Genomic DNA, 23,259 nt, shown 5'->3' with positions numbered 1-23,259 from the left:
GACGTATTGCTCAGGACAATGGGTCCAGAGAAGCCAGTGTCTAGCTACAAAATCTCTGGGTTGGAAGTTGCTGCTTTGAAGGGAAATGGATACCTTAAACCGCCTGATGTCTACACACACAAATCCATCCCAGTCACCCAAGAAAATATCCCAAAATGAGGATATTAGAAAATGGCCTTACCTGGATGAAGTTGACTTGACACCCATTGATGCCAGCATTGGGCTGCTTATAGGTGTCAATGCCCCAAAGGCCATGGAGCCGTGGAGAGTAATTAATAGAGGGTATTCGGCCCTACGCTGTGAAGACTCGACTTGGGTGGGTTGTCAATGGCCCACTCAACATGACTGGTGATGGAAGTGACGCTGCAGGTACAGTGCAGGTTAATCACATATCTGTTGAAGATCTGTTGGTCCAGCAATATAATCAAGACTTTGTTGAGCAGCACTATGAGGGCAAAAAAGTGATATGGACAAAGTGGATATGGACAACAGTTTATGGACAAAGTGTCAAGCTCAGCTGTGCTGGAAAATAGCCATTACAGCTTAAAACTCCCCTTTCGTAAGGATAATGTGAATCTTCCCAACAACAAAGCTGTAGTCCAGTAGTGGTGCTGTGGAGACTGTTCTTCCTGGTCAGGGGTCACTCGTGAAACATACAGCATCAGCGCATCACCACCTGTAGATCTCTGCAGGTGAGAACTCTCACAATCACACACACAATGGGGAACGATCAATCTTTATGCAGGTGGGAACCTGGAGCTCTTCTCAGTGGGACTGTGCTTCCCTCAAAAACAAAAAGCCCATTCATTCTGGTTTAACATGGAAAAAAAATGGAGATAAATAAGTAGCACTCAATTTTAACCAAAACAAGCAATTTTATTGGATCCCAAGCCATTGTAAAACCGCATTGGCGACTTCATACACTCGTGGTATAATCCAAAATATAAAAAGGATATTTCTAATGTGCAGAGCAAATTTACTGACCAAGATGGCATATGCATGCATGAGGGTACGTATTTATATACTGTGTAGCAAAAATAACAAACGTGTATATCAATTGTAAAGCCCTGAAAACCGCAGTGGGGGTGAAAGTTAAAATTTAGTATTTCCCCCTAAAGGAGCGCGGTGTGGGGGCAGGGCTCGGGGGCGGGGACTGCTGGCGCGACCGCAGGATGCGGGCGGACGGCGTGTTGGGCTGGGCGGCGGCGGTGTATTTGGGCGTGGCCATGCGCGCGGGGAACAGTGAGTTGAAGAAGGTACGCTTCTCCGGCGGATGGTTCTCCATGTTCCCGCAGACCCTCTTCTTGCAGGAAGAGGGCGTGGCCATGTAAGCGGAGCCCAAGGGAGGGGGTCGGGAGGCCTGGAGCACGGCCAGGCTTTCGTCCTTCCTCCTCAGGTCGGCCTTGATCAGCCGCAGGCCGTTCTGGAGCTCCGATAGGATCTGGTCCTGGGGACGACGCAGCCAATAGGGTTAGGAGGAGCCCGGGGGGGCGGGGGTTAAGAGTGAAAGCCAGGTGAGAGGTATAGGAGGAGGAAGCAGTGATCGATAAGGCATCCGGTGAAGCTTTAGTCTTAAATCGTAACATTAGTTTAGGTTAAGTTTAGAAAACGGCAGAGGGAGAGAAGGAGTAGGAGCTGGTTACATCGGGAAATACACAACAAATAATAAACGCACAACATTCTTTATAAGATACTATACAAGCATAACATGGGAACCAGACAAATCTGCAAGCACAGGTTTTTTTATTTTCTCTGGCAGAGCGATTTTCTCAGGCAAGAGCCCTCTACACGTGCTATGTTGAGGACTGTCTGAGGACTTTATGTACCTGTCTGACCAGCGTCTCGTCGGCGCTGGACAGGTCCTGGCGCAGGCGCTCCCCGTCCGTGTTGCGGCAGCAGGCGCGCTCCCCGGACTGCAGGTTCCCCACCAGCCTCTGGAGGCTCAGCCTCAGCTGCCGCAGGTTCTGATGGGACAAGCAGAACCAGGGAGGTCAGGAGGGCCGTATCAGCAGGGCCAGCTCGGCCGCTGACAGCAAGGGACTCAACCGACGGCTTCAGTGGGCCAGCCCCCGGGACCCAGTGAGAGAACGATGGCGTAGACAGCTTCGCTGACGGAGAAGACGCCCCCCCTGCGTGCCACTGAGCAGCTCAGTCAGGCCATCTTGTATTTCAGTGAGCTCCTGCTCCATGAGTGGCCTGCTCTATGTTTTTACACATCAGGACAAAGCTGAGAGAACCGGTTCTCAACACAGGTGTTTATTGCAGTGTGTTATCAGTACAGTACAGTGGAATGCTGTTGTCTCCCAGGTCAAACACAATATGATATAAAAGAAATCAGTACGATATAGCTAGATAGAAAAACAATAGGTACAAATACATTGCAATTGATAAGCTTTTGGGGCGGGGGGAGGTTGTGGGAGTTCAGAAGGCACTTCATGGTGGGTTAAGATTTAATGTTATTCAATTATTTTATATAATAATATATATTGAACAAATAATTTTGCCTGCAGAAGCCATTTGTATAAAAATTAAGCTCCCTTACAGCACACTTGAGTTACTGATGCTTACAATGCATCAATATTTCTATTGCGGTTTGCTTCACTACGTTCGATAGCAACAAAATGAAGAAAGCTTTCAACACCAGAAGACCTGGCTGCTGAAGACTTCATACAGGTAGTTGTATAACTTTATAGAGGTAGTCGTTAATATATCACATGCACGTAGCTAGTAGTGCCTGGCTTTTATTCCTATTAAAGCAATAAAGTGTGTACTTTTGTTAAATAAACAATATAATAATGATTTGTCAATAAATAGTGATGAAGTGATTTATGTGTAGCTTTTCCCTCTAGGTTATATCTAATTCATTGTAGACCTTACTTTAGGGTTAGGAGTGGCCTGTGAAGCCCTTTGAGTCTTTACGTTATGATCTTGGCTATAACACATATACCATAAATCCACACGAATATACCTTGCATATCCTGATACATAAAATCATAAAACTTGATTATACAACTGTGCAACACAATATAAAGTAGCATTAGTTCTCTTGATTAGGCAGCATAAACAATGGCCCACTCCCTTTTCCCCCAGTGCAAATCTGAAAAACACATCAATGAAGTGCAGGCAGAGCTCCTAAAAGCAGGCAGTGAACTCTTTAAGCTGTAGGTCAAGATAGCGTCTAACCCTCTGGCCTTCCTCCAGCTTGCGGTCTGCGGAGCCCGTCAGCGCCCTGGTGGGTCCTGGTACGGCCATCTGCACCTCAGCACGCCTCAGTTCTGGGGGGGAGACGGGTGAGAGGTCAGTGCTACTGGTGACAACTCACAGGCACTCTGTGTCCTTGGCTTGACAATGGACATGATTAGTGTCAACTGTAGGCCTCCTTTAGCGCCTCATATAGCCTAGTGAAGACGAGCATGCTATGGCCTTTGCCAAAATATATTTTTTATTTAAAGGATTCAGTTAGTTTCACTTTGGAAAGTGTAAAATAGTGTAGTTAATGGCAGTTCGAGGATGGCAATTATTATGGATGGCTTTGATACACCCATGTTTTGGGGACGTTCTGGATGTGGTTTCCCTGTTTAATAGCTTAAAGTAGGCGATCACGCATCTTGGAGAAATTGGTGTCCAAAAGTGTCGCAATACAACTGCCTGCCGTAGTTATCAGAAGCAACACGTATTCACGTTCCGCAGTGCAACATTGGCTTGTAGCGCTGACTGCTATCGGGACGAATGATCAATACATGTAAGAAAGTATCGATAACTATAAGTATATGAATGTAGTACTAGGACTAGTAATAGCCCTATGGATGCAATAAGAGGACTGTGTGGTGAGAAATGTAAACTGGCTGTTACCTCCACCGTATCCTACAAACATGTACAGTGTGCGTGGCGACTGTGACAAAGATACCCAATTGGGATTTTTGTGCTGATTTCCATCACAGGCTTAAGCTGTCAAAAACTTATGTTGCCTTTTGCAAAACGCAAATCGATGCCTCAGTGGGTTGCAGATTGCAACCAGATTTGCGTAGAAGCCTCACTGCCAGAGGCTACTACATTCTACACACTTGACCTTTAAGAACTACACACAGGGGACTTTGAAGGTTATGAATCCCACGCTCTAAACAACGAACACTGTCACCGAGTGAAGTTAGCAAAGCACAACGGAAACACGGACAAAAGAAACCGGTAACAAAGTTACATCATTCCTAAGGGAGAAGGGACTAAGCCTTGGAAGGATGCCCAACGCTCCGGCAGCACGACACCCTAAAGAGTGATCGTTCTGCCCCCTTCTGGTCGGCCGCTCTCTGCAGGCCTACCTTGTGTTCTGGAGGCCAGCTCGGCGCGGCATTGGTCCAGCTCGGCGCGGCATTGGTCCAGCTCGGCGCGGCTTTGGTCCAGCTCGGCGCGGCTTTGGTCCAGCTCGGCGCGGCTTTGGGCCGGCTGAGGCCGCTCGCTGTCCGGCTGGCCGCTGCCCAGGCGCGCCGAGCGGCGCGGCGCAGCCACGGGGGTGAGGGGCAGCGGGGGCTGGGAGGACGAGGGCAGGGGGAGGGTGGAGGGCGCGGGCTGGGCCGCGTCCTCCTTCCGTTCCAGGGCCGCGGTCAGAGCGGCGATCTCCTGGTCGCGCTCCTGGAGACACGCGGGTCACGAGACATCACGTTGTTCATTCGTTTTAGGATACCATTTGATTCCAATGGTGGTACAGAAAACGTCCAAAATACTAATCTATCAACATAAGACACTTTTATTTACAGAACGTTCTTCTAAGAACACCACGGTTACCAATATTGTAATAAAGGATGAGTAAATAAAATAAATCTCCAGTCTTTTCAGAAGGCATTGCTGCAGAATCGCCTTTTTAAAATCAGCAGATTTTTTTAAAAATTATTTCTAAAGCGCTTAAATTCTTTGACAAATGTGGCACGCAATATATTCAATAGGCTTCATGCATTCATGAGTCCGGTTCGTGAATGTGAAGTGACTTACGTCCAGCTCCTGACTGTAATATTGCTTCAGGTACTTCTGCAGGTTGGAGAGATTGGTTTCAAACTTCTCCTCCATCAGATTCTTCTGCGCCTCCATAGAAGCGCTGTGTGGAGAAAGAGGGGGAGTGAATATCCCCTGTGCAGTGTGAACCCACAACCCCTCCAATAGCTACTAAGGGTGGCGGTTACAACTGCATTCGTCATTTCCAATGGAATGGATCAATATAATCCGTCGTGTTGAACGAAAAAATGTATTCAAGCATCAAATAGTAAATACAGCAAGATTAACGTGTGATAATGAATGAGCTTTCAAACTCCCGTAAGAACACCAATATATCGTTGTGTGCTGTGTGGATGTCCTTCAACTCAATGCCACAGACTGGTAGTGGGCTGTTCTAAAATACAATATCTCCGCCCCTTCCCCTGGCCCACCAACAGCTGCCACACCGGGCCACCCGACCCCCACCTGAAGTCGTTCTGCATGCTGGTGAAGACCTCCATCGTCTCGGACACCACCTGCTCCCGGACCTCCGCCTCCAGCGTCTCCTTCTCCTGGCGCAGGCGGAGCACGCCCCGCTTCAGCACCTCGATGGCCCTCAGCAGGGACTGGGGGGCGGAGGGGAGAGACGGTGAGCGTCGAGGGACCACACTGGACCGGGACACACAGCGGGTGGGAGGGGGTCAGGAAGTGGTACCTCGTTGTTCAGCATGGTCACGTCTCCCTCCTCCTCGTCGCTCTCCTCCACCTCCTCCTCCTCCTCCTCGTAGGTGCTGTCGAGGGCGGCGGCGGGCTCGTTCAGCAGAGACAGGATGTACGCCACGCGTGACTTGGTGGACGGCCCGTGGAGCAACTGGGGAAAGACACACCATCAACAACAGTAATAGTACAACATTTGGGCTCATTATAAATTAGCTCCTTAATCATTAAAAATTGTGGGTCTTGAAAACCACTATTTAAATTATGTATGACCAATCAACCAGTCAATGAAGGAGTGCGTGTCCGGCTATGCACCCTTATTCCGACCCCCGGCTGAGAAACTGTGGTGAGTGTCGGGTTAGCGCACGCGACACGGGAGGACGGCCTGTGTTGCGCGGCTGCAATACAGGACTACCTCTAGAACAGTCGCTTCCCTTCCATCTCCCATCTCTCCACACAATGCACAGTGCGTGTCGAGACCTCACGTCAATACACATAACACACGGGGGAGGGGTGTGGCTCTCACCTGGGTGGCGATGGCGGAGAACTTGAGGGCCTGCAGGGTCTCGTCGTAGATGCGGGCGCAGGGGTTGATGTTGACCACCATGCTGGAGCTGCCGCGGCCGCTGAAGTAACCCTGCAGGACGCGGGTCAGCTTGCTGTCCCTGAAGGGCACCAACTGGGGGGGCCGCGACCTGGGGGAGGGAAGAGGTGGAGGTGGTTAGCCACGCTAGCAACTTAGCCAAAAGGTAAACTGAACATTTGTTTGGGTTCAACTACAGGGTGTGCAAGTGGATGAGTCCAAACCTATGGAAGAACTACTGAAGGAACCAATATCTAGTAGTACATGACAAGTGTGAGCAAACCACTTGTTCTGGTGGTCCTACAGTGGACCAGTACCTGTTGTTCTGGTGGTCCTACAGTGGACCAGTACCTGTTGTTCTGGTGGTCCTACAGTGGACCAGTACCTGTTGTTCTGATTGTGTCCTACAGTGGACCAGTACCTGTTGTTCTGATTGTGTCCTACAGTGGACCAGTACCTGTTGTTCTGGTGGTCCTACAGTGGACCAGTACCTGTTGTTCTGGTGGTCCTACAGTGGACCAGTACCTGTTGTTCTGGTTGTGTCTGAGAGCAGCGATGCAGCGGCCCAGCGTGTGAAGGGAGGTGTTGATGTTGTTTGCCTCCTTCATTCTCTCCCCGTTCCTTTGGTGCTTGCAACGCTCCGAGCCAGCCAGGTCACACACTGTCAGCCTGCAAGGACACACACATACATCATTAGCACACATGTATAAGGGTACACACACACACACACACACACACACACACACACACACACACACACACAACGCATCTCCAAGCCGTGGTACGTACTCGCTGATGTGCGCTGCCTTGCTGGCCTCAGCCCCCGGGTGGACGTGCAGCAGGCGCATGGAGAAGATGCTGTGGCTGGAGGGTGGAGAACAGATTTACAGATCAAAACACAAATAGACCCATGGCTGACAAGCAGAGCACAGATTAAATCAAAGAAAGGAACACACAAAGGAAGACCAGGTGAGGGCTGGTTACCTGCGGCTGGAGTTCTCGTTGAGGTGGGTGCTGGCGAAGCTCTGGTTGCGCTGGCCGGCCCGGAGCACGCGCCACGCCTCCTCAGCACTGCGCACCTGGACCCAGGTGAGGTCTGCGGGGAAACAGAGCCCAGAGTCAGGTGACTGTAGGGAGATGGTAGACCAGGAGGCAGGAAGTCCAGTACAGATGGGTGTATTTATACGGGGGTATCTGCCCTGGCGTTTAAACAGCGGTTAAAATCAGCGGTTTTCAATAGGTGAGGCGCGCCTCCCCTGGGGGGCGCCAAAGAGCCACAGGGGAGGTGCAACACGCAACACGCAAAGAAAAGATACACATCTGTATGCAGCTCTATTGATATCAGTAATTGTGCGTGCTTGTATTAGTTTTAAAATGCATCGTTTTCTTGTCCCAAGTCACCAGAAGTCAGCATTAAGGGAGGAGAAAAAACGTAGGAAATATGATCCTGAATGCGTTTCTGGTTGTCTGTGGAGAGCGAGTTCCCCCAGATCTCCACAAAGGCTATGAAAGTCCTAATCCCCTTCACCTCAACCTACTTGTGTGAGTGTGGGTTTTCCGCACTGACCCTGATTAGACACAAATACAGATCAAGGCTGCAGGTGGACGACGACTTGCGTTTATTTCTCTCTGCAGTGCAGCCCCGCATCGAACACCTCTGCCATCAAAAGCGAGGCCTTATTGTTATCACTGATATGGACAATTAAATTGAAGGTCAAAGTTGTGTCTTGAATGCATAAATTGGTTGGGCCATAGGGTTGATGCTGCTTGTAGTGCAATGATGTGAGTATGGCGCATTTTGTTTGTGGTTTAAATCTGTGGTTTTATGTGGCTGAAATCGTTAAAAATTTTGATGAAAATATGTGAATCTGTTCGATCTCATAACATGCAGTTGTCGTTCATTGATCCGAGAGTTGTCCATTGTGCTGATTTCTTTCGAGACGATGTGCATCTCCTTCAAATGTGCACTTAAGGCCCAGACACACAGCGCCGATTTCAGTCGTCGGGTGTAGCTTTGTTTAGTGTGTAGTTTTTTTTTCTTTTGGGGGGGGGCTCGGCTGTCCTTACCTAGTCTAAGGGGAGGCTCACATTCACCCAATTTGAAAACACCTGACCTATGTAACAAAGCTGTTAAGCGTGCGTTGGCGAGGGAGGCAGAGAGCTGAATGACACAAGGACAATCATTTGCACGTGTCAGCAGCTCTTACCTTTGACGTAGGGGTTGCCCTGCTTGTCGTCGCTGAGCTTCAGGTTGGCTCTCTTCTTGAGCGTGCTGGTGGGCGAGGCCTCCAGCAGATCGTACAGGAACTCATTATAGATCTCGTAGTAGGACACCCACACAGAGTACTGCACGCCCTCCCCGAGACCCTCCCCCCCGCTTTGGGACAGGCTGTCTGGATTCAGGCACACGTTGTCCGAGTCTGGGTGGGGAGAAGGGAGGCGCGCGACCAGAGTTAATTGACAGTACGACCTGGTTTGGAACTGCATCAGGATATTGTAGTGGATAGGGTGCTGGATTTTAATGGAGGAGAATGGTGCTTGAATAGGTTATATGATATGCATTTGTTATGTATAGCTTTTCATTATCGAGGTCCACTTTGGAAACAAGCACTTTCAAGTGCCAACTCCCACGATGTTTTATGTACCGTAACCCCGAAAAAGCTTCCTCCGCCAAAGGTAACTGGGTTCGATCCCCATGTCGACAGTCTACCCAGAACTGAATCATTCCTATCTGGCCCTAGATGAAAATTCCAATTGTAATTTATTCCAATTGACTGAATGCATAGCTTTGGCTGATGACGTGCTGCTGAATGACTGAACAGCGGACGGTGTATTGGAGCAACAGAGCGGTGACGGGGTTGAGGGCTGGTACCTTCCAGCTGGGTGTTGATGGTGTTGGAGAGCCCTGCGATGCCGCTGTCCCACGTCGTGCTAGTCCCGCCTCTACGGGAACTCATGCTCTCCTCCTATTGGAAGACATGGATGTCAGCGTTGAGAAGCATCAGCACTCAATGTGTGAAAATGAGTCTGTGTCTGATACAGTAGAGACCAATGTCAGGGGGCAACAAATGCTCGTTTTGAAAGTATAACCATAGATCAAACATTGCGGTGATGGTGAAACAAACTTTCAATAACAAGCTAACAATTGTCCCAGCCCATCTGTTCCTCACATCCCCCCCCCCCCTTCCCAGGAATGAATACATCCGTATGAATCTTCTTTGACTTCATTTTGGAGTCATTTCAGCACCAACAAGCGACATGGCGTGGAGGTCTCACCTCCTTCAGCAGGGAGTCTCTGAGCTGCTCCTCGGCCCGCACCTCCCTGGGGTCCAGCTGCCGGACGTCCTGGTACATGGCCGGCTTCAGGTCCATGCCCGCGTACAGACGTCCCTGCAGCTTCCTGAAGGTGGAGACCAAGGCCCGGGGCAGGAGGCCCGGCTCCCGCCCCACCCCTGGGGCAACAACACATGATGAGGCTTTTATATGGGAGGGAGAGAGGATACGTATACGCTAGGTTTATACCCTAAAAATAGGACACATTTATTGTGACTTTTTATTGTTCTTCTGTAGCGGCAGTTGGTGCTGAAAATAAATTGCAAACTGTGCGTACAGATGCCACCGCAGGCTTAATATTCACCATTTGCATCATAGCTCTAATGATAATAAAGAGAAGCTTTATTTAGACACTGTCCATGTCACTGTGGCGATTGATTCATTGTAACTTTGTTTGCTAGACAGAATCTCGCAGAGGGAAGCGGCTGTCTCCCCTTACATTATTGCTACATTTTCTCTAGGAGCGCATTCAGTGTGGCGACACAGCGCTGTGTATCCTTAGGGCTCAATAAATGCAATCAGATCGTGAACACGGGGCTCATATAGTGGATTATAGTAATGCGCGATATAAACGATATACGATATAAACGATAAAAAAAATGGCCTACGATAGAGATTTTAATTCTATCGCTCTATCGTGATAATGCATGTTGATGACGCAAAATACAATGTTTAATTTTTGGTTTGGTGCAATTCCTTTTCACATTGAAATTTTCGCAACAGTGCCAGAATTCGTCAACAAACCTGCATGTGTGCAAAGAACGTTAACCCATTTGTACCGGCTGCTGTGCGGCGCAACATTGTATCTAGTAGATACAATGTTAGTATCTAGTAGATACAATGTTGCTCCGCGCAGCCGGTACAAATGGGTTAATGGTAAACACGCACAGATGCGTGATCCGGTCTGAATGGGTTAAATCATTGGACAAAAAGGTCTGGGGCGTTGTAAAGCGTTAAAGAAAAAGGGGGGGGGAAGCACCGGTGAAAGTAAACAATCATGGATATCCAGCGTGATATACATTGATCTGCGGACTGGTCAAACTCCTTCTCCCTCATCCTGACTCGGAATGTGTTAAATTCATCGGCATTTTTAAGTTATGTTTTCCAGCATACTTTTTACTTGCTTTTGTCGGACCGTCGGGTGGTGGCTCAACATGGAGCAAAGAGGAGACGGAATGTCTTTTGGATATCGGACCCAAATATCCAAAAGACGTTCCGTCTCCTCTATGCTCCATGTTGAGCAACGTCTCCGAGACCACCTCTCCGGCTGGGTCAACCTCCTTTTGATGGTTAAAAATATCACGTAATCGACAAAAATCTTAACAATCAATGATCGATCATCAATTAATCATGCCCATCCCCAATTGTCAGTACAGTGTCTGTTCCTTATCTAGAAAGACACCCGTTTTTCCTGTTCTCTGCATCTTGGGTGGCATTTAAGAACCAAGGACTTAAACTAAGTGTAGTGCCTTTTAGAATGGTTTGCACTAAAGGAAAGAAACCCAATGCTAATTTTATTTATCTGCAACATTATGTTGTATGATTACAGTGTTTCACAATAAATGTTCTCGAAATGACATACTATATTTCTTTTTTTTAAATACATTTAGCAGTTTGGCTTTCCTTAGGGTCTATGTAACCTGTTCTGAAACGGTTATTTTATGATTTTATATCGTGATATATATCGTTATCGCAAGAGGCTGCAATGTATATCGCAATATGGATTTTAGGCCATATCGCCCATCTCTGGTGGATTATCCACTAGCCTATACATGGGCCCCGTGTTCATCATCGGACTGCATTATGGGCAGGAGCCTAATTAAAACCCGAAGGGAATAAGTTGGCTACAATTAAGACGAGTTTGATTGACAGAAAACTTTTCAGGTCAGAACGTAATGAGCGCAACGCGCAAGCATATATAAAAGGCCTATAGCCTACCAGAACAGAGTGTTAATAGAAAGAAAACATTTTTTAAACCTCCAAAAGACCTGCCCCGCACGGCCGCCGAATAGTCGAATCTCTGGACTGAAAAGGCAGATCTGATTAGACTCAGAAAATTCCGAGTCGGGGACAGCCCTATTCTATATAGTGCACTATATCCGTGATATGGAACGATTTCAAACACAGCTTATGTGGTACAAGTCTAGCAAAAGTTATTTGTATCCGTTTGAAGCAGAGCGTCCGTGGGTGGGACAAAATTGCAGCATTAACCAATGAAAGTCACCGGCGGGGTGCATTTTTCAAACTACACTGGGACCATCCAAGCAAACTCTTACTTTCTGGAGTCTTGAAAGTAGAGGGCATTCTACACGACGGAGTTGGGGATCTTACATTATGTCAAATTAAATTACTAAGAACTGAATTCCCCCCGAATTATTGCATTAACATGCCGTAAGTGTCCTTCAATGTATTTGAATGGTCTGCTTGGATGGTCCCAGTGTAGTTTGAAAAATGCACTCCCTAACTTGTCCCGCATGTTCCAGGATGGGGGTGTGCCCGCGTACGGGGTGTGTCCCCCAAACCGGATAAAAGAGGGCCTGGCCGCCGAGAGACGGCGGCGGGAGATTATATTTGTGTTTTGCTCTGACGGTCAAGACCATAAACCAGTTTTTATTAATGCTTTTCACGCAATTAAAACCAGAAACGTGGATTGTCGCACTGTCTCCTGCCCCGTTTCTTTGTCCGACATCCACAGGGATGTCGGACAATGAGGGATGGTGAGGTCGTCGATCTATTTGCGGGGCCTTTAACCATTTAGTTCAGGCTTGCGTATTTTGTGGGATGTGTGGTTTATTATTTTTGAACAGTTCCTGTGGCTAGAGCATTTGTCTCGGGGGCACTCCAAGGCATTGATGGAATCGCCAGTTTTCTGGTTGTTTCGCCATACCTGCGGGCTTAGTGCTTAATTCATCCCACCATGGGCCTGTTTGAAGCTCCGCGTTTAGTTAATTAAATTTGGTTAAAAAGGTACCGGTCTTTGATTGTGTTATCGTTGGACTTCCCTGTTTAGTTTTCGTTGTCTGGTTTTGTGGAATCGTGTCTGATTTGTGCAGCTGGTGAGGTGCGCACAAGCGCTTGAATAAAGACATCACTTGTTGCGCAATCGCTAGAAGGATGTCGTCACTCGTTCAAACGTTTGTTGAAGAACCCTCCAGGGCTGTCTTCAATGCCTTAACCAAGGACCAGTTAATACAGTTGGCTGCCCATTATAGAATCAAACTTCCTTCCACTCAACTTAAAAGTTATGTCAAACTTTCGGTGAAGTTGGCGTTGTGCGCGAAAGGTCAGATTACCGCAGCCGACTATAGGTCTACGTCTTACGAAGAGGATGAGGCAGAGCCTCTCGATGATTCAATTTAGGACGACCTTAGAAACCTTTCAGTTGCAAACGAAGAGGAAGGTCCTCCGCCTCCTAAACCTGCGGCAAGTCCGTCTTTTAAGCAGCAGAGTAGCTTCAAATGCAGCTGGATAACAGTAGAATTCTGCATCAGTTGCAGTCAGAAAGTCTCCACTTCAGTGAGGAGAATGAACGCGCACGGAGATCATTAGAACACCAAAAGCTAGAGCTTGAAAAACAGCATTTGGATCTCATTCGATATGATTCACAGATACAGGCCCTGTTAGTAAGCCCTTCGACCAAGCTGGCCAGGTCCTCACCCTGAATGGTGTAGGTCTTCCCAGAGTTTGTCACTCCATACGTGTAGAGGAGTCGGTTCTCTCCGAGGAGAACGTCCTTCACCATGTGCTTCATGGTGTCCTCAAAGAACTCCTGCTGTTTGGTTTCTGGCCCAAAGATCTACAAAGACCCAGGGCAATATATAAATCATCAAACGTCTTGGGAGGGAGGAAATATGTAATATCATCAAAACTGATCACTGATATTTTTTAGATAAATATTGAGGTATGGGAATGAACAGTCAGTTAATGCTTGATCAAAAGAGTTTATATTTTGTCTCATATTTAGGGTACGATCTTACTTGGATCCACTTATTCAAAGTGTAATATACAAGTTACACCTGTCCAACTCTTCTTAAAACTCTACTAGACATTCTCAATACATTGATGTGGTGTCATGTTCTTTTAAAGGATCTGGTTTGTCTGTGACCTAATACTTTGTCATGGTCAAGTTGATCCAACACTCATCTGTGAACTATGTAAAAAAGCCAAACTCCAGGGAAACCTGCTGACCTTTGAAAAGGAGAACTTGTGAATGCTCTGTGTGATGCCTCTCTCTGCACTCTTGATGGCCTGAGAATCTATCGGTGCTTTGAGCAGGAGGGTGTCTTCATTCTGGATGGTCACACAACCCTTTGGAGAGCAGAGGGAGAAAACACCTTAAGAAATAGCTACAGTGCTTAGTAGAGCACGACCACTGATTTTATCCGCTAATCACAGATATATCAGTATCTCATTTCTCTTTTCATATATGAACACTTTCATTTATAATTCTTTATAAATCCTCTCCAGTGGTGGTTGAACCTCTAAATGCTTTAACTGGGCACATCCATGTGAACACTTAGTTGTACATCATGTTCTTGAAGGTGACGGTTCGTAGCTCCTTCCCATACAGATAATTGGTTTCTTCATCTCATGACTGCAAATCCCAAGGTGCTATCCCTAAAATCCAGTAGTCAGTAGTCAGGCTCAAGTGCTCATCTCTTTTGTGGTGTTCAGACAAGTAGAGACTCCACAGGACACATTAAAGCAATTAATCCCAGAGACTGCTTAGCTGTAGGGAGTTAAGTGGCGACTGGTGAACGGTCTTACCTGTTCCTCTGCCCGCTCTTTTTCTTCCTTGCTGAGTGGCCGAACGCGAACATAAACCTTGACTTTCTCTGGTATAGCATCATCCCTGCTGCCTTGTCTTTCAACTGCTGGTGCGGTTTTCTATTTGAATTAAAAAAGTTTAAAAAAAATTGCTATTGTTGCATGTTAAGCATTGAAACCACTGACCATAAAAACAACATGGGGTTTTAGTCTTCAGAAATCAGTTGATTCTGCTTGAAACAACCATCAGTCAACATTGGCATGTTGTCAACATTGCTTGACACTGTTATTAAAGGTGGGATTGTATAATGATCAAACATTATACAATTCTAGATTATAAGGAATCCTAAGAGGGCATTGTAGTTACCGGTGCTGATATGGATGCTTTGGTCTCCAGCCCAGGGGAGATGATTGAGACCTCTGGCAAACGAGGTCTAGTCACATTTCCCAGCTCGGCTGCTGTGGACTCAAACACGGGCGTTTCGCCCTCCTCGTCTGAGACCAGTCCACCAGGTGAGGCCAAATACAACGCCATTCTAGTTATGAGAAATGGGAAGTTACAATTCAAAAATTTTTACAGTTTGGAAAGTGGAAACGCCTTTTCCTTGGAGCTTTTTGGCATGTATCCAATGCATGTAACGGCAGCTAGTCTCCTACGTTATGTAACTTACAAAGGTGCATGCTCCATTCAACCACTGACAATTAAAACAACATTACCCTCTCGACTGGTAACGTTACAGAATTTCGAGGGTTCAGCTACCCCAAGGGATAATACATGCTTAAACACTGACATTGTTATAACACGTCTTAACTCGATTTCCTATACATTCCAGGATTCTTTTTTTACGAGGCGTTTACTTGTCTACTTGTCATTTGTCAGTAAACAAGAGTTTATCCACGACAAAGTGAAACACTACACTAAACGGAGTAATAAGACCTGGGTTGTACATAACCATGAACCCTATGTTAACAATGTTAACGTGTTGGAGGCCGTAGTGCATCTGTAGTCCCAACACTCATACAGATACAAACTGGTTCCTGTAACAGCTAGCCTCACGTCCTCCAGAGGAACACACACGAGCTGATCTGCTCGCAACGAAATACCACACATGTAGGTTTTAACAGTGTTGCACGCAAACAGTATTAACGTGACTTTTTAATTACATACACGTTAAATATAACCACAACCTGTGAACACAGGATTATATATCAGATACATGATAGCCAGTACCACGCTATCGCTCTCAAAGGGTAAACGGTTCCCCAGCATTTCATGACCTACCTCAAATATGAACCGCTGTTAGCTCTCCCAAAAACGAAACTAGCTACCTAAACTATTAATAAAACTAATCTAGTTGTAGCTCATTTGACGACTCGTCGTCTAACAACAGACGGGGTTAATCCAACACTGATCGACTTCGCAATTTACTGCCTGCACCGATATTTGAACCTCGCGCTCCTCGTACCTGGCCAATCACAGAAAACGTCGGCCAGCCAGGCTGTGTTCTCATTGGTCGAATCGTAATGTTTACACGGTAATGTGTGCTGCGTAAACGGATGAAAACAAAAGCTGCTTTATAAGTTCCTACCTCACTTACTAGGTAGTCTGGGGCTGCGCGACATAGAATCATTTTTATATTTGTATATTAAATTACTATGTTGAAGTATCCAATCGGTTTATTACAAAATCAGACCTCTGTAATTTGTCATGTAAAATATAAAAATAGCACTACACTGGTTATGCAGCATAGAAACATACAAGTATTTAGCATTTTATTAAAACAACTGTTTCAAAACTCTGACCATTCAAATGAACAACCCAAATGAAATCCAACATATGTCAAGCTCATTCCATCCACTATGTCGTAGATGAAATAGGAATTATTAATTTGTGGATTCATATAATGCAAAATGTTAATAGTTGTTACTCAATACATTTTAAATAGTAAATTAAAAGGAATCTATTTAACTTTATCAAATATTCACTTCCAATTTATTTTAAAAATCTAAACATACATCTTAATCAAATACATCTATCATAAACTCATAACTCAGAATTCTAAATGAAATGTTTTCCCTTGCTTTTGTGTATAAGGGATCCCAAAACATTTTAATACATTTAATACACTTCAAAAAACATGCGATTAGTTAAATGAATACAAGTCCCAAACAATTCAATATTATTTTCTCTGAGCAATACTATTGTTAGCTAAAAAATGGATTTTATAAAAAATGTAGGCTACTTAAAAAATATAAAAAGCCTGGGCCATGATAGTTAAAAATGGAGGAAGAATTCAACGATGTTGGTCCTGAAAAACATGCTGCCTCCACTTGCAAGTCAGTTGATACAACAAATAAAAAGCACACATGTCGTCTCACATCTGCAATCCACTGAAGACTGCTCAGACTGTAAACCATTACTCAAAGTTTCTAGGGAGGTTCTGAATATTGACGTTATTTTTTGTGCTTTCAAGCCTTCTTTTCTGCACACTGTGCTGCACACCGTAGCAGAAGTAGATCAGTAGACCTGTGGAAAAATAAACAACTCCCATCATTTTTCACACAAACACAGCCACTGTTGTGAGTTGTTGACGGTTAATTTCCCATACCGACTGCCATCCACACTGCGTAGCGGGCCCACGTGTCGGATCCCAACTGGATCATGAGGTAGACGTTGACGAAAATGCTAAGGACGGGAAGCACGGGCAGGAAGGGAACCTGGAGGGGTCGCAGAGGAGGTCACATGTAGTGTTATTCATTTATCACGAGCAGCAGAACAGTTCGAGGCCTGGTTTTGTTTTAAGAGATATCCGAACATGCAGTACTCCTCAACGAATAAAGAAAGTGTTCTAACAAAAGCCCTCTTAACACAGAGGTTATTAGACTCAAATAGAATACAGCAATATAATGATGAATAGAGTTGAGTAATTAAGAGTAGCCTATTAAAGAAGTCAATTAGAGTAGAACTGTTGAGTAGATTATACAAAAGATTATCTAGAGTAGACTCAATTAGTTTATATCATAGTAAAACAGAGTAGATTCGGGTCAATTAGAGCAGAGTTAAACAGAGTACAATAAAACACAACAGAACCCAATAGATTATAGTAGAGTAGAGGTGAACAGAAGAGAGCATAATATAATAGAACAGAGTATAACAAAGTGCAATACGGTTCACTACAGGTTTTCCACGCACCATGAAGGTAGCAGTGGTGGTGTTCTGCGGCTGTCTCCAGATGGCAGTGACCAGCAGCACCACGACCACCAGGATCACAGTCAGGGCCAGGAGGCTCCACCACTCCTGGCCCCGTAGGGAGTCCCCTCCCTTGCTAATCAGCAGGCTCATACCGATGGCTATGAAGACTGGAGGAACAGAGATTTATGGATTTTGTGGATCGACAACGAAATGCAGCTGTCCCAGTACATACCACTTGATTCACATTATAAAAGAGAACCAAAGATGCAACAAAGTGTGAAATATTTAAGAAACAGGGTAAAAGACATGAGGGATTAGAGGTCAAATTAGAGGTAGGGTAGGGTAAGGGGTAAAAATTTGAGCTATTATACATTTTAAATGCTAAACAATATCTTAACACTTTTTTAAGGTTAGTCTTCGGGAGTTTAACATCATCAATATTCCAATACGCATAACACTACCACGACCTATAATAATGATTAAAGTGATGAATATAAAAGTGATGGATAATATAGAATAAAATATATGATTCATAATATGTAGTTATAATAACAGATCAAATCTCCTAAAACAAGGTGATGAGGAGGCAGATTACTGATGGAGACGGTGAACATGGACACAGTGCTGGAGGTGCGAGGGGTGGCATGTGAGGGCGGAGACAGCGTGCTCATCAGAGAGAAGGGCTCTGGATTGATGGAACCCGAGCCCTCAGTGAGATCCGCCTGGTACCTGGGTGGATATCACACACTGTATTCCATCTGCAACGTCCAAATGCTCCATACTAACAAACCAGAACTTCTAACATCACCTCATGCTTCAGGATGTTATAGGGCCATTTCTGTGTCAATGAAGTAGGGATCAATCTCACTTCTCATATAGATCAGACTTGAATAATGGCTTACTTTACATGTGGACAATGTACCGTGCATATGTTTCACCCTAATCCAAATCTGGAATGATTTTATGATGTCTATTTTAGGTATTGCATGTATCTTCCAAATGTCATAGATACCACATGCCATGTCCAAAAACATCCATCTAACAAATGATCAACTTCATGATAGGTTATCATGAAGCAAATAGTAGGTTATCATTGACACAATTCAATATTCACATTCTTTCAAAGTGTTGATATTTCAGCAAATGGAAGAGGTTTGGTTTGAGTAGTAAGTACCTTAGTATGAGGATACACACGGCTACAAGAGTGTAGGCAAAGAGAGTTCCAATGGACATCAAGTCCACCAAGGCCTTCAGGTCGAACACCAGGGCCATGAACGCTGCACAGACACACACACACACACACACACACACACACACACATCGGCGCACAAGCACACAGACACACACGTGTGCATAAGCACACACAAACACACAATCCATGTTGCAGCGTTTCAATGTTACACCCAATGTTACAACCACATCACATACATGCACAGATTCGTACACATACACATGCACACACGGACACACACACACACACACACTATAAAGTGTACCTGCAACAGCGCCGGACACCAGCGTAGCAATGACAGGGCTCTGCCTGTCACTCAACCTGCTGAGCACCTTGAAGAGCAGGCCGTCCCGGGACATGGCGTACAGAACCCGGGGCATGGGGAACATGGACCCCAGGAGGCTGGGGACAGCACAGCGACAACACATTCAAACCTCTTCCACAAAACACGCTCATGAATACATTGCAGTATTATGAATGTGATGAACTGTCATCACATGAAATGTGATGAAAATGGCCGCTTATTGCCAAAGGTGTGGTCAAACCTAAAGAAAATAGAAGGCTTTGAGATCGCACTTCTACTGTAAGCTTTGGATAAAATGCTTAATGATCATAAAATGTAATAAATATGATTGAATAAAATTAATATTGTTAAATAATAATGTCATAAAATTATGCATAATTATGTATTTATAAATGCAATTATATATTTAATATTTATGAAATAAATAGGAAACATTTCCATTTATAATGTATTTTCTCCACGTAAACAACCCAAAGCTGATGTGTGTGTGTGTGTGTGTGTGTGTGTTTATCTCCCATCAGCCAGCACCTGGTGGACAGGGCGCACAGCGAGCCCACGGCCACGGCGTACTTGGCCGGCGGCCAGCCGATGTAGTCGAAGGCCACAGGGAGCGGGCTCTGGACGCTGATCAGGTAGTAGGGCATCAGAAGGGTCAGCGCCGCCGACACGCCGAAGTACGCCAGGAAGCAGATGAGGAGCGACGCCACGATGCCCAGTGGGATTGACCTCTGGGGGTTCTGGACCTCCTCTCCTGGGGGGACACGTTGCACGGGTCAGACGGGTTCAAGCGATTGGTTTGATCGTTGTTATGTTTGTGTTGTGGTTTATTTATATTATACCGCCTATCTCGTTTTATTTATGCACTATTTGGACTCCTGGTCAAATGCCACACTGCACGTTGATGACTAGTACCTACTTGTGCAATGAAAATGAAGATGAATCTAATCTTATTTACTCTTTGGTTAGTTAGCAAACTCTTTTTACAAAGGTGCCTCACAGTGATGGAAAGATAGGATATGATTTGAAATTAGAGTACACATAAATCATTTTAAATATTAGATTCAGATGGAGTATGAAGGGTTAGGGCAAATTGCTCAAGGATGTGTACAGATAAACTGCACCATTGGGGTTCGTCCAAGAACCACTGGGATTCTAACACATTAACCACTAGACTATCTGGCCCATCCTTTTTGCATTACCTATCCTACTATTTATTTTATTGTAGTACTTGACTTCGTAATGAACCGACCTGTTGTGGCAATGCAGTCGAATCCCACGAAGGCATAGAAGCAGGTCGCTGCCCCTGATATGGTTCCATTCAGGCCGAAGGGGAAGAACCCTCCTTTACCATAGCTACTGGTTTCATTCAACGCCAGGGTACTGAGGGAACACAGAGGGAGGGTCATCATTTGTTCATTGATGGATAGATTCCTAGATGCTTTCATTCAATCATCCATTAAGTTCAGTTTTCCTAACCAATAAATGAAATACCTTAACGACAACGTAAATCATTAATTTATTTATTAATTAGGTTCCAATAGTATTACATAAATACTTGTATACTATTTTATACTATTGTACAATGTTATACAAAATACAGTGTATATTTGAATATATTATATTATAATGCTAGCACAATTGCCTGCAATTGTAATTATATCATTATATATTATATAGTATATATTGATATATATTTCCATGTGTTTTATTCAGTGAAAAAGTTAAGTTCCAAACCCATATAGTGTTTCGTTGAGAATGGACTCCTCACTGGTGTACCAGTTATCAATGTCCCCCTTTATGAAGCCGCTGATAATCACAAACAGCAACACCAGGATGTTCAGCGCTGTGAAGATCTTATTGACAATAGCAGACTCTTTGGCTCCAAATGCAAGAATCCCTGAGAAGAAAGTTGACAGAAAATGACCTTTGAATTGTATTATGGGAAAACAATTCGTAGATACACAGCATGTTGATTTTAACACAAAACATATGTTTATTACACGTATATGCAGCATTTGATTTATTGAAAACGTGTTCATAATTCCAAAAAATATATATAAAATCCGTTGAATAGCAAGATTAGGATATACAGTATATTAGGTTATATATTCATTCATTCTCTCACCTTGATTACAAAAATGCATTTCTAAAGATTGTAGTTCATCCTTAAATATATATGTTGTGATACATATGTTTACAGCAGACTATGTATACAAATACCTGCTAGTAACATTATGAGGCCGGCCGCAAAGAAGTCTGGGTAAGGCGCCAGACCGGGAAGATCGATGGCGGCCATGTTTCTTAGCGAGCCGGCGATGGCGTTCCCGATGAGGTCATCAAAGGTTCCACTCCAGGCCCGGGCCACGCTGGACGTTCCTGAGCCGCAGGTGAGCGCAGAGACACGGTGCTCACATTGCTTACGGGAATTCCGATTTTAAAAGTAGGATTCAGATTCATTATCTATGTTAGATAGGTCTATACCGATGACGTAGGACAGCAGCAGGTTCCAGCCCGTCACGAAGGCCCATATCTCCCCGACCGTCACGTAGCTGTACAGGTAGGCCGAGCCCGTCTTGGGGACCCGTGCCCCGAACTCAGCGTAACACAGCCCGGCAAAGACGGACGCGATGGCGGCCACCAGGAAGGAGACGATGATGCTGGGCCCGGAGACGGTCCTCGCCACCTCCCCCGACAGCACGTACACACCGGCCCCCAGGGTGCTGCCCACGCCCAGAGCCACCAGGTCCAGCGTGGTCAGGTTACGCCGGAAGTTGGACTCCTCCCCCTCGGGCTCCAGGGGTTTGGTCCTGGACAGGCTCCTCATGAACCGCAGTACCTGGGCCCCAGACATGCTGGCAGAAAACCATCGTTGTTCAGCGTTCACGTTCATCTAAAGCAGCTCAAGGAGATTTCAGGTAGTTGTCGTTGAGATGCAGATAGGGCGTTAGGGTGTTTTGGTTGAGGGAGCATGCAGGTAGACTGCCATTAAGACCGGGGGCCGAAAGGGGAAATAGCAAAATATATTTAAAAAATATCATAAGAAAAAATAAAACAACAAGAGAACATAGCTTTTTGCCGTTCACATTGCCAGGGTATCCATTCCAATCAACAGAGAGGACACACCTAACCCCCTGCAGAATAGGACGTGGAACTCATGGCTCTGAACATAAGCCACGGTTCAGTCTGCTGCCTGGGCCAAAACACCCATCCAGCTGACACGTACTCGCAAGCAATGTAGAGATCGATCTCCAGAAGAACCACAGTAATCATCCCGGTAGAACACCAGACACTCTGATCAACTCATAAAGAGTCAGGTCAGCTGTCTCATAAACAGCCTCCCGGATGCATGGTGTAAAACACGATCAATATCTTCCTAGGAATGGTACCATAAACCCTGAAAGGAGGCATCCATAGTATTTCTCCCTAAGGTTTCTTCCTTGCTGGTATTTGATTGGTACCTCTAAGGGTTAAGGCGCCAGTGAAGCCCTTTCAGGCCGTCTCTGTGATGACGTCCCAGCATATAAACCTGACAGATTGACGGACGGTTCAAACAAACCTGACCTCGGAGATGAAAACATTCCCAAGCGGGCCAGGTAAATTAAACATTTCTAAGGGTTTATGTTCACAACTCTTGTAAGTACACACATGCGTTACATAGTTCATATTCACTGTAACAATAGTATCAACGGTTGAAGATTTTTAGAAAATAACTAGTAACACATAAGGAGAGAGAGGATGGAAAAACGTTATCAAATGTATAATCCTGATTATTTGAACCTTGCACATTGTATACAAGCACATATAAACAGGCACAAATATAAACACATAAAAGTTACTTGGGCACTGCAGATATTGTCCAAAATAGCATTGCCAAAATAAAAACATCACCCTAAATCTCAACCTTGAGGCTATTCATAAGGATTTACATGAATCTTAGTGCTCAACACGGGTTTAAGGCTCATTACTTTCAAAGTTATGTAGGTAAAGTAAAGTAACTACTTATTTCAAGACAGAATCTGTAGATTTACTGCATTTAAAGAGCTAAAAAAGTATAGGCTAACTAAAAACATTGACAGAAATATGCAGTATGCATAACAAGATGGTATCTCAAATAATATTGAGACAAGGACAAATATGCTTAAATCCCATTCGGGCACATGATAATATTG

At 45.2% G+C, this 23,259-nt stretch overlaps 2 protein-coding genes across 2 annotated transcripts; both read right to left on the bottom strand.

Moving 5' to 3' along the window:
- Positions 1-891: 891 nt before the first annotated feature.
- Positions 892-15,787, bottom strand: kif20a (kinesin family member 20A). The gene is made up of 19 exons (XM_079738433.1): positions 15,645-15,787; positions 14,730-14,898; positions 14,363-14,482; positions 13,784-13,903; positions 13,253-13,391; positions 9,539-9,714; positions 9,135-9,228; positions 8,470-8,682; positions 7,247-7,358; positions 7,052-7,126; positions 6,788-6,931; positions 6,206-6,374; positions 5,678-5,833; positions 5,449-5,588; positions 4,984-5,086; positions 4,317-4,626; positions 3,184-3,275; positions 1,827-1,964; positions 892-1,447 (listed from the first exon to the last, which is right to left on the bottom strand). Exons 2-19 carry the CDS (start codon positions 14,895-14,897, stop codon positions 1,100-1,102), a joined length of 2,817 nt encoding a protein of 938 aa, XP_079594559.1. The 5' UTR covers position 14,898; positions 15,645-15,787; the 3' UTR covers positions 892-1,099.
- A 992-nt stretch (positions 15,788-16,779) lies between these two features.
- LOC307077132 (cationic amino acid transporter 2) lies at positions 16,780-22,195 on the bottom strand (the record flags this gene model as incomplete). Its single annotated transcript, XM_079738435.1, has 11 exons — positions 21,572-22,195; positions 21,311-21,466; positions 20,825-20,987; positions 20,340-20,470; positions 19,619-19,841; positions 19,052-19,188; positions 18,730-18,832; positions 18,151-18,284; positions 17,556-17,722; positions 16,972-17,080; positions 16,780-16,889 (listed from the first exon to the last, which is right to left on the bottom strand). Exons 1-11 carry the CDS (start codon positions 21,978-21,980, stop codon positions 16,780-16,782), a joined length of 1,842 nt encoding a protein of 613 aa, XP_079594561.1. The 5' UTR covers positions 21,981-22,195.
- Positions 22,196-23,259: the final 1,064 nt, after the last annotated feature.

This window comes from Pollachius pollachius (assembly GCF_949987615.1).
Source record: "Pollachius pollachius genome assembly, chromosome: 6".
Classification (NCBI taxonomy): Eukaryota; Metazoa; Chordata; class Actinopteri; order Gadiformes; family Gadidae; genus Pollachius; species Pollachius pollachius.
The sequence above is the reverse complement of the archived record's forward strand: the minus strand, read 5'-3'. Positions and strand labels throughout refer to the sequence as shown.

Excerpts from the sequence above, each read along its gene's own strand:
- kif20a (XM_079738433.1), bottom strand. The coding sequence starts at position 14,897 with ATGGCGTTGTATTTGGCCTCACCTGGTGGACTGGTCTCAGACGAGGAG. Across the intron at positions 14,483-14,729 it reads AAGCATCCATATCAGCACCG|AAAACCGCACCAGCAGTTGA; the intron begins GTAACTACAATG and ends TAATTCAAATAG. Across the intron at positions 9,715-13,252 it reads GAAGACCTACACCATTCAGG|GGGTGGGGCGGGAGCCGGGC; the intron begins GTGAGGACCTGG and ends TTGTTGCCCCAG.